The sequence below is a fragment of the Silene latifolia genome, chromosome Y (genome assembly GCF_048544455.1).
Source record: "Silene latifolia isolate original U9 population chromosome Y, ASM4854445v1, whole genome shotgun sequence".
Classification (NCBI taxonomy): Eukaryota; Viridiplantae; Streptophyta; class Magnoliopsida; order Caryophyllales; family Caryophyllaceae; genus Silene; species Silene latifolia.
In genome coordinates, this window is record NC_133538.1 from 419,795,594 (window position 1) to 419,807,302 (window position 11,709).

At 37.1% G+C, this 11,709-nt stretch overlaps 1 protein-coding gene across 1 annotated transcript; it reads left to right on the forward strand.

Annotated features, from left to right (window-relative positions):
• The first annotated feature begins 269 nt into the window (after positions 1-269).
• Positions 270-871, forward strand: LOC141632427 (uncharacterized). Its single transcript, XM_074444973.1, has 2 exons — positions 270-461; positions 527-871. The coding sequence occupies exons 1-2, from the start codon at positions 270-272 to the stop codon at positions 869-871; spliced, it is 537 nt and encodes a 178-aa protein (XP_074301074.1).
• Positions 872-11,709: the final 10,838 nt, after the last annotated feature.

Genomic DNA, 11,709 nt, shown 5'->3' on the forward strand with positions numbered 1-11,709 from the left:
TGATACTCAGTTTATCCACTGTGAGGTACTGCATCATGCCACTTGTCATAAGTTTCATGTGACAATGATATATGCTAGTAATAATGCTAGGTAAAGGGATGCTCTTTGGTATCTCATTAGTATCAGCTCCACTGTAAAGGAATTGATTCTTCTTGGTGACTTTAATGTGGTCAGAAATGCTGATGAACGAGTTATTAACACACCCACTAACCTTGCTGACAACCTTGACTTTAATTCTTGCCTGCTCCAATGTGAGGTAGATGATAGTAATGGCATATGATGTGAGCTTAATCGGACTAATAAGCAGGATATATATTGAGGATAGGGTTTGGTCAAAAATTGATAGAGCCCTAGCTAATCCATCCTGGCTTGCCAAATTCCCCGCCACATCTGCAAATTTTCTTCCTCCTGGAATCTCTGATCACTCTCCCATCCTTGTTACTATTTTTGAAGATAAGCATGTCAGAACAAGATTCAGTTTCCTTAATTGTTGGATGGAGCACCTGCTTATCACAATCTCATTCAGGAAGCTTGGATGGAACAAGTTAATGGCTCTCTGATGTTCAAGCCTTTTGCTAAGCTAAAAAATGTACAAAATAAGCTCCTCTTGATGCACAAAGAAAGCTTTACTGATATTTCTTCAAGGATCAAGACTTGCAAAGATAATCTCCACCTTTGTCAGCAGCAAATTCAGGAGGATATTCACTCCTCTACTCTTCTGGACCAGGAGAGGATACTTCTGGCTACTTATATGAAACTTAAACAAGCTGAAGGAAATATTCTCAAGCAAAAAGAAAAAATTGCAAACATTTCATATAATGATTTATCCTCCAAATATTTTTATGCAAGAATTCATGATAGAAAGCAATAACAAATCATTGGACAAATCAAAGACAAAGATGGCCAGGATAGAGTTGGATTGGATGATGTTGCAGTTGGTTTTGTTGATTACTATAAAAGTCTCCTTGGCACCTTTATTGACACTACCCTCCTTGATTCACACTTCATTCAGCAGGGGCAGTGTGTACAGGAAGAGCAATTTATAGGATTAATAAAGCCTATTGAATGTTCTGAAATTAAAGATGCTCTTTTCAATATTGGCTCTGACAAGAGCCCTGAGCCTGATTGGTTCTCCTCTGCCTTCTTCAATGCCTCTTGGGATCTTGTGGGACCCGATTTCTGCAAGGGAGTCCAAACCTCTTTTAGAACTAGTAGATTAAGCAAGCAGGCAAATGCAACATTAATTACTCTAATCCCTAAAAAACAGGTTAGTAGCACTGTTTTGAATTTTAGGCCCATCTCTTTTTGCTCAACCTTCTACAAGATCATTAGTAAAATCCTCTCAAATAGGATCCAAAATATTGTCCCTCAAATTATAGGGCCTGAGCAGGCCGCCATTATAGTAGGGAGGAATATCCATGTAAACATAATGATGTCTCGGTCACTAGTCAAAGAATATGAAAGGAATTATTTGACACCTAGATGCTTAATCAAGGTTGATCTTAGGAAGGCCTTTGATTCTATCCAGTCGGATTTTATGAAAAATATGCTTGCTGCTTTTAATTACCCCACTCAGTTTATTGACTGGATCATGGGATGTATATCAAGCTCATGGTTCTCTCTCAAACTTAATGGATTTGTACATGATTTTTTCAAAGGAAAGAGTGCACTAAGATAGAGAGATCTCTTATCTCCTTATATTTTTGTCCTAAGTATGAAGATTATGTCCAGGTACCTAGGAAGATTTGCACACAGCCATATGTCTCATATCACCCCAAATGATCAAAACTTGGCCTGACGCATCTTATTTTTGCGGATGATTTGATGATATTCATCAGGGGAGATGTCCCATCTGTTAATGTTGTACTGCAGGTTTTGCATAGATTCTCTCAGTGGTCAGGTTTGCATGCTAATACTAATAAAACTGATGTCTATTTTGGAGGAATTTCTACTGAGGTTAAAGCTCAAATTCTCCTGGATATTGGGTTTTCTGAGGGTGTTCTTCCCTTAAGATACCTAGGATTGCCTTTAAATGTTGCAAGGAACACTGTTGAAACTTATGGGACACTGATTAGCAAAATCTAGTCTACTTTACACCACTGGTTTGCAAAATCCTTCTCTTATGCTGGTAAAGTTCAGCTCCACAATTCTGTCATTTTTGGGATTACTAACTTTTGGGGAGCTAGTGTTCTTCTTCCAAACAGTATTATCAAAATCATTAATAAGCTGTGTAAAGACCTTTTCTGGAATTCAGAGGAAGGGCACAAGAGCATGATCTTTAAAAGCTGGAAAATATATGCTCGCCATGGACTGAGGGAGGGTTTGATATCGGTGAACTCCTTTCATGGAATAATGCTATGATAGTAAAATGGCTTTGAATTATTACTCATCAACAAAATGGCCCTGGTATGATTGGAATAAGGCTTACAACTTTCCTCATACTGAATTCTGGGAGTTAAAAAACCAAAGACTAGCAATCTGAAAGTCTAAAAAGTATCTGATAGGCTATCGCACACCTATGCAAAGATATTTTCCTTAGACACAAAGAAATGTAGTAATAGGGGTTGAACCACAAGGAGACGGGAGTTTGCTAAACAAGTTGCTATGGACTGAATTTTATCAAGGTCAGTTATTGTATGTTTGGTTGGTTGGATGATGGAAGAAAATAATGATAAAGAAATAGTCTAGGGAGGTCGGGTCACACATGCAAATTATGTAAATGCTTAAATTAAACATAGGAGTTGATGAATCGTTAATTGTTTAGGCTTAGAGACACCCACCTCACGATATTAATGTCAACCATAGACCGGGTCCTAGAGAAAATCTCGTTTATGACTAGGTCGTCCTACTACACATACTTAGTCTAATCCGATTTCGTGCCTCTCGACTTATAGAACGAATTAACATACTTAATCAATGAATAAGGCCTTTAAACAAAGATTAAACATGATGATACAAACATGCGATAGAAACAATGAACCGATATTATAACATCCTAGTTTATCATGTTACAAGTACTTTTTATGCATGGCTCCCATCATTCCTTAGACAAGGTAGACAACTCTAGCATAATGTAAATGTAAACTAAACTATTGACAATTGAAATGACAAATATAATGAAAATAGGAATAGAATTACCTTGAAATAGAAATGGAAATGGAATTGAAGAACAATGCAAATATAAATAACTTGAATATAACTTGAAATGGAAATTGTAATATAAATTGAAATGCTTAAAGGAAATTGTTTATAGTAAATCTAATCTAAACTAAACTAAGAACTAAACTAAGAATATGAAAGTAGTGTAGAATAATACTAAGAAAAATGGTGTGTAAAAGTGTGTTGATCAACACCCTTTATATAAGAATAAGGGAGTACAATTTGCAAAGGAATCCAAAATGGCATCCTAAGCACACTCTTAATTTTCCTTCAATTCTTGAGTAATTGCCAAGAGAATCCCATGTTGGCCATTAACTCTTTCTTAAACACCCAGTTAATTGCACAATTACCATCCAAAGAGCATCCTAAGATGAGCATCCAAGGCATTCTCCCATATTCTCTACTTGGGCTTTAACACTTGATTTTATACTTGGACTCATTTCTTCATTTTTCTACTAACATAAGTTAGTGTCATTTTTGCTTGGAGCAACACTCCTTATAAATTGCCATGCCATGATCAAGCTTGCCTCTTCTTAGCCTTGCAAATTCCGATGTTTGCTAAAATGACGGGAAAAAGCTTCCGATCGCTTAGATTCCTACAAAATGTAACAAATACGAGCAATATACCTCGAATGCAATATTAGCTCACAAAAACACTAAATAAAGCGCAATAGTCAAATAAATCGAGCTAAAATGGGGAGGGGGGGGGGGGGGGTTTAAACTATATATAAAATGGACACATCAAATTCCCCCAAGCTAGACCCTTGCTTGTCCTCAAGCAAGAAACCAATTCCCATCAATTGCAATATCCTAAAACAAGCTAAGCATAATGATTCAAAACCCGAGACAACATGGGCATAAGGAACAATGCAAAACATGGTTGAGATTTACATGACGGCGTAGCATGGAAAACTTTGAACGAACTTTTAAGCTCTTGCATGATCTTTTGACTAATGGACTCTCACGAAATGCACTCAAACTCATTTGTATGTGAAAGGACATTTGTGTGAAAACACTCACTTATCCTCGACTCATGAGAATGTGCCCGCAATCTAATATGGTAAACATTTCAAAACTACAAGCCAAAAGCAATCATATGCAAGCATGATAAAGAAGACAAATGGGTAAGAAGAAGGAGAAAAGACATGGGTAGAAAGGGGAACAAATGAATTATGGAAATATGGAGCTTAAGTTAAGCTAGAAACTATCCAAAATGTAAGGATGCTCAATCCCGAAACTAACCCAATATTGTAATGCAAACCATAAGAAAATTCTCCAAAAGATGATAATAAAATATGAGAATTTCTTACATCAACTTCTTCTTTTTTTTTCAATTCAAATCATACTTTTTTTTTCATTTCTCTTTTCATGCTTCTTCTCTTTTTTATTTTCTTTCTTTCTTTTTTCAATTCATAATTTTTCATTTTTGTTCAATTCTTTTTCTTTTGTTGTTTTTTTCTTCAAGAGCATTAAGACCAAGCTCACAATGATGTTTCAAGATAGAAAAAATCCCAAATGAGCACCCAAACACAACTAATTAAAGCTACTAGCTCAACAAGGTAGGCAATATGTATATGTAGCTAGGGATCAATTTTGTGACGGGGTTCAAAAAGGCAAATTTAATCATGTGAATGGCTCCAAAATGCTAACAACCTATGAATGCATGCTTATAAAGAGATGAATTAAAGACCATACTTGTGCGTTTTGATGAAATACACATCATACAGAGACACCTACACTCAACTAAGAGAGACCAGATATGGATGCGTTGGTCTAAGGAGGCTCTACCTTACCAATTTTGTAGCTTGCTAATAGTCAAGATCAAGCCTATTCGGGAGGTCGGGTCACACATGCAAATTATGTAAATGCTTAAATTAAACATATGAGTTGATGAATCGTTAATTTTTTAGGCTTAGAGACACCCACCTCACGATATTAGTGTCAACCATAGACCGGGTCCTAGAGAAACTCTCATTTATGACTAGATCGTCCTACTACACATGCGTAGTCTAATCTGATTTCGTGCCTCTTGACTTATAGAACGAATTAACAAACTTAAACAATGAATAAGGCCTTTAAACAAAGATTAAACGTGAGTATACAAACATGTGATAGAAACAATGAAACGATATTATAACATCCTAGTTTATCATGTTACAAATACTTTTTATGCATGGCTCCCTTCATTTCCTAGACAAGGTAGACTACTCTAGCATAATGTAAATGTAAACTAAACTAATGACAATTGAAATGATAAATATAATGAAAATAGGAATAGAATTACCTTGAAATGGAAATGGAAATAGAATTGAAGAATAATGCAAATATAAATAACTTGAATATAACTTGAAATGGAAATTGCAATATAAATTGAAATGCTTAAAGGAATTGTTTATATAAATCTAATCTAAACTAAACTAAGAACTAAACTAAGAACATGAAAGTAGCATAGAAAAATACTAACAAAAATGGTGTGTAAAAGTGTGTTGATCAACACCCTTTATATAAGAATAAGGGAGTAAAATATGCAAAGGATTCCAAAATGGCATCCTAAGCACACTCTTAATTTTCCTTCAATTCTTGAGTAATTGCCAAGCGAATCCCATGTTGGCCATTAACTTCTTCTTAAACACCCGGTTAATTGCGCAGTTAGCATCCAAAGAGCATCCTAATATGAGCATCCAAGGCATTCTCCCATCTTCTCTACTGATAGGCTTATCGCACACCTATACAAAGATAATATTTTTACCCTAACAAAACAAATGAATGTAGTACGTAGGGGTCGAACCAGAGAGAGACGGGAGTTGTTATTTAGTTTTTATGGAGTGAATTTTACCTTGAGTTCGGTTATCGTTTGAATTGGTTTGATGATTAGAAAATAATAAACTAAATGATAAAAGGAGTCTAGGGAAGTCGGGTCACACATGCAAATTATGTAAATGCTCAAATTAAACATAGGAGTTTTTTTTTGTTTTTGTTTTTTTTTAGTAAAATGTAAGAATATATTAATAAGAGGATATCATAGTACAAGAGCCATATAAGATAATTACAAGAGTTTCATGCTATGTAACCATTCAAGGTCATCATGTTTCAAGTGTTGCATATCTCTACTCCTGATCCTAGCTTTCATCTCCTGCTCGATCACTTTGCTAAGCATTTCTGGCCTGAGAACAATCATCTCCACCCTACTCTTATTCCTTTGCTGCCAGACCTGATATATCAGACACATAAGCACAGAAAAATACACACTTTTTTGGACCTTGGTGCCATTTTGATGCATACACCAATCCAGCATATCATGTGTGGGAAAAGCTCATCCCATAATCTAATTCACAGACTGGATAACTCTCTTGCTATAGACACATGCAAAAAAAAGACGTTCCTGAGATTCAGTGTCTTGCCCACACAGGAGACAGTCAGCATCACTGGCAACCCCATATTGCAGAAGCTTGTTCTTAGTCTGCAGAGCATCATGAGCCCTTAACCAACCCATAAAACTATTCTTTGGAATGTTCCAAGGATTCCAAACCACATGCTGCCAAAAAACTTTAGGCCTGAACCCTCTAAGCCACCTGTAATAGCCAGCAGGAGAGTATCCATCTGGTTGTTCATGCCATCTGCCAGTTAAATAGCCTGCTGCAAGTTCCATTTTGACCCTACATATACGTCTCCAAACCCAGCTGGAATTAGTAGTAGGCTCATAATCAGACCAAGCCCTTCCTTTGAGATAATTACATTCCACCCAATTGACCCAGACAGTGTCCCTCCCTTCATAGATCCAGTCCACAAGTCTCCCAACCAGAGCTTTATTCCACATCTCCATATCCTGAAGACCCAGACCCCCTTCCTCCTTAGGCCTGCATACTTTGTCCTAAGCCACCAAAGGAGCTCTCCTATAATCAGTACCCCCATCCCACAGGAAGTTCCTGCAAGTAGCTTCTACTCTTTGAATTATCCCTTTGGGAAGAACAAATAAAGAAGCCCAGTAAGAACAAAGACTCTTTAACACTGCCTGCACCAAAATCAATTTTCCTGCAAAAGAGAATTTCCTAGCCCCATAGATACGGATTTTGGAACAAATTTTTTCTACTAGACATTCACAATTTTCTTCTGCAATCTAGTAGTTTGGATAGGCAAGCCTAAGTATCTGAATGGTAGCTCCCCTTCATTGAACCCAGACACACTTAAGATCTCTTTCTTGAGTTGATCAGGCACCCCACAAAAGTAAGCATTGGATTTTGATGCACTTACTTTTAGACCAGTAGCTCTTTAGAAAGTAGAGAAGGACCTCAATAAAAGCATCATTGACTTAGCATCCCCCTTACTGAACATAAGGACATCATCAGCAAACATCAGATTAGTGAGCCCTAATTTCTTGCACATTGGATGAAAACCAAACTCATATCTAGCAGCTGCATATTTGAGTGTTCTGGTCAGGTATTACATACACAGAGTAAAGATAAGGGGAGAAAGAGGGTCTCCCTGCCTCAGACCCCTCTTCCCTAGAAAGAAACCAAACATCTCGCCATTCAGTGAAATAGAAAAGGAAGCTGTAGTAATGCATTGCATTACCAAGTTCTTAAATTTCAAGGGAAAGTTCGGCATGATCAGTAGCTTATCCATAAATTCCCATTCTACAGTGTCATAAGATTTTTGTAGATCAATTTTAAACATACACCTAGGAGAGGAAGAAGGCATTTTATACAACCTAATCAGATCCTAACATATCAGAATGTTCTCTTAAATGCTTCTGTGTTGTATAAAAGCTCCCTGATTTTGGTCCACTATATGAGGGAGGACATCAGCCAGTCTAGCACACAAGATCTTTGAGATTACCTTGTATATGACATTACAACAAGCAATAGGACGATATTGCATAACAGTCTGAGGTCTATCACATTGAGGCACCATAGTAAGATTAGTTACATTTATTTGCTTCAAGATTTTACCATGTTGTAAGAAATCTAGCACTACTGTGATAACATCCTTGCCTATCTCTCCCCAAGCATCTTTGAAAAACCTGCTATTATACCCATCTGGTCCTGGGGATTTGACATTAGGGATACTAAAAAGAGTGTCCTTGACCTCTTCACCAGTGACAGGTCTCAGTAGGAGTGCATTATGAACTTCAGAGCACCTAGGGCCTTGATCAATAATATTCCTGTGAATTCTTTGACCCCTTGGCTAGAGCCTAAGAGATGCTTATAGTAGTCCAGAAAGGCATTCTGTACCATTCCAGGAGTATCACACATGTTGCCATCCATGTCCTCTATCATAATCACTCTATTCTTATTCCTTCTCTGCTTGATTGTATTATGAAAATAAGCATTGTTAGTGTCACCTTCCTTGATCCAGACACTCTTTGCCCTTTGATAAAGGAACATGTCCCTAGCCAGGCTATTAATTTTAAGCTCCTGGGAGGCCTCATACTCCTGCTGCTGTAACTGCAGATTATCAGGATCCATGCCCAGTTGAGTTTGTAAACCTTCAACCTCCTGCTGCAGTTTGGCAGTTGCCTTCTCAATGTCACTGAAAGCATCCCTATTCAGCTGATGCAGTCCTGCCTTGAGTCTCTTCAAGTTTGTGGTCAGTTTATAGAGAGGAGTTAAACATAGGAGTTGATGAAACGTTAATTGTTTAGGCTTAGAGACACCCACCTTACGGCATTAGTGTCAACCATAGACCGGGTCCTAGAGAAACTCTCGTCCATGACTAGGTCGTCCTACTACACATGCTTAGTCTAATTCAATTCCGTGCCTCTCAACTTTAGAACGAATGAACAAACTTAATCTACGATTATGGCCTTAAACAAAGATTAAACATTATGGTGCAAACATGTGATAGAAACAATTAGACAAAATTATATCATCCTAGTTTATCATGTTACAAATACTTTTTATGCATTGCTCCCTTCATTCCCTAGACAAGGTAAACTACTCTAACATAATGTAAATGCAAACTAAATTAATGACAAATAAAATGATAAATATAATTAAATGTAAATAGAAATTACCTTGCAATATGGAAATGGAAATGGAAATGGAAGAATAATAATTGTAATATAAATAACTTATAAATGTGAATTGTTTTATAATTTGAAATGGAAATGGGAAATGTAAATAACATAAATAAAATTTAAACTAAACTAAACTAAGAGCTATAAATTAACTACTAAATTTAGAGAGAATTATGAGAAATTGTGTATGTGTATGGTGTGTGGTGTGTTAAAGTCTACACCCTTTATATAGGAAATAAAGGGTGAAACTTAGAGTAAATACAAGGAGTCAACCCCAAATATTTTCTCTTAATTGCTTGATTAATTACCAAAGGAATCCTAAGTGAGCCATTAATCGCATCTTTAAGCCTTTGGTTAATCACACAATTTAGCATCCAAAGTTGAGCATCCAAAGTTAAGCATCCCATGTTGAGTTTGTGTGGACTTATTAATTGGGCTTGCCATTTTTTTTTGGTAAAATGTGAGCTTTGTATTAATAATAAAAGGATTACATCAAAAACATTCTACAAAAAAAAGCCAACCTCCATCTAAGCTAAGTACAAAATGAACATCTAATATTTATGGTACTTAGCCAACCACAATCACTAGGCATAGTACAATTTCTTAGTTTCTACACTAGCCTCCCATGCACTTGTTTCTGAATCTGTTGAAGCAATCTTTCAGGCCTGCAAATAGAGAACTCCAGACGAGCAGAGTTCCTTTCCAACCAGATAGCATACAGGACTGCACCTTTAAGTACCATGCACACTCTCTGCTGCAACTTAGAATAAGAACCAGACTGATCATTGAGCTTCAGCTGCAGCCAATTTTCTAATCCTGCTATAATTTTTGAGGCATAGACACAATCCCAGAATAGGTGATCATGTGTCTCCTCCCCCATCTCACAAATGACACAATTAGCAGTAGAAACCAGGCCTAGCTTATACAATTTAGATCTTCTGTTTAGAGCATTCCTATGAATAAGCCAACCAACAAAAGCTTGCTTAGGGAGAACCCAAGTATCCCAGACATCATGATACCATGGTACATGTGGGTGTATTGCCTGTAACCATTGGTATCCTGAACTAATAGAATAACCACTAGTAAATGCAACCCAGAAGTTATCCTGATAACCACCAGCTAACCTATTCTTGATCTTGCAAATGTTCCTCCAATTCCAATTAGAAGCAGGAGGAGGATGATATGTTTCCCAATCAGCCCCTTTCATATAGACATGATCAATCCATAGCACCCACAATCTGTCAGCCTTTGTATATATCCAATTCACTAGTTTACCCACACTTGCTATATTCCACACTCCTGCTTCTTTTATACCCAAGCCACCTTCCTTTTTGCTGCAACACACATCCTGCCATGCCACCAAAGGTGCCCTGTTATAGTCTGAGCCCCCACACCATAAGAAATTCCTGCAAATACTCTCAATTCTCTTGATAACTCCCTTAGGAATAAAAAAGATGGATGCCCAGTAGTTATGTAATGTATTCAGAACTGAGTTTATAAGGACTAGTCTCCCAGCATAACTCAATTTCCTAGCCCCTATACCTCTAATCTTTGAAACAATCTTCTCCAGAAGAACATTATAGTCAGCCTTTGTAAGTCTACCAGGTTGAATTGGAATACCAAGGTATTTAAAAGGGAGCTTACCCTCTTGAAATCCAGAAACCTGAGCAATATCAAGCTTTAAAGAATCAGGAACCCCATTATAAACCACTTCTGATTTAGAAGCATTGACCTTGAGCCCGAGGGAACCGAAAAAAGTAGCCAAGACACCCTAAGAATAAGCATGATAGACTGCACATCTCCTTTACTGAACATGAGAAGGTCATCAGCAAAGAGTAAGTGAGTAAGTTTCAAACTCTTACACATAGGATGATATCTGAAGTACCATTTCCTAGTAGCAAACTCCATGATTCTTGAAAAATATTCCATGCAAATGCAAAAAATTAAAGGAGAGATAGGATCTCCTTGCCTAAGCCCTCTCCTACCAGGAAAGTAACCAAATTGTGCACCATTAAGGTTAAGACTGTAGGAAGGAGTAGAAATACAAACCATAATCATTCTTCTAAACTTTTCAGGGAAATAAAGGGGCTCTAACATCTAGTTCACAAAGATCCACTCTATTGAATCACAAGCTTTTTGGAGATCAAGCTTAAAGAGACAACGAGGGGAAACTTTCCCTCTGCTATACTGCCTAATAAGATCTTGACAAATCAAGATATTTTCCAATATGCTTCTTCCTTTAACAAAGGCACCCTGTGTCTTGGAAATCAGGTCAGGAAGAACAAGAGCCAGCCTAGAGCAGAGTAACTTTGAAATAACTTTGTAAATCACATTACAGCAAGAAATAGGTCTGTAATGCTTCACACTTACAGGTCTGTCAATTTTAGGGATCAAAGTGATAACAGTGGCATTTATCTGTGTTAATAGCTTGCCAGTGTCAAAAAATCAATAACAGCTGCAAAAATGTCAGTCCCCACAATGTCCCAAGCATCCCTATAGAACTGACTAGAATACCCATCAGGCCCAGGGGATTT

Bases quoted from the DNA above. Each gene is read 5' to 3' on its own strand.
- LOC141632427 (XM_074444973.1), top strand. From the start codon at position 270: ATGGCATATGATGTGAGCTTAATCGGACTAATAAGCAGGATATATATT. The intron at 462-526 runs GTCAGAACAAGA...AATCTCATTCAG, and splicing joins CTATTTTTGAAGATAAGCAT to GAAGCTTGGATGGAACAAGT.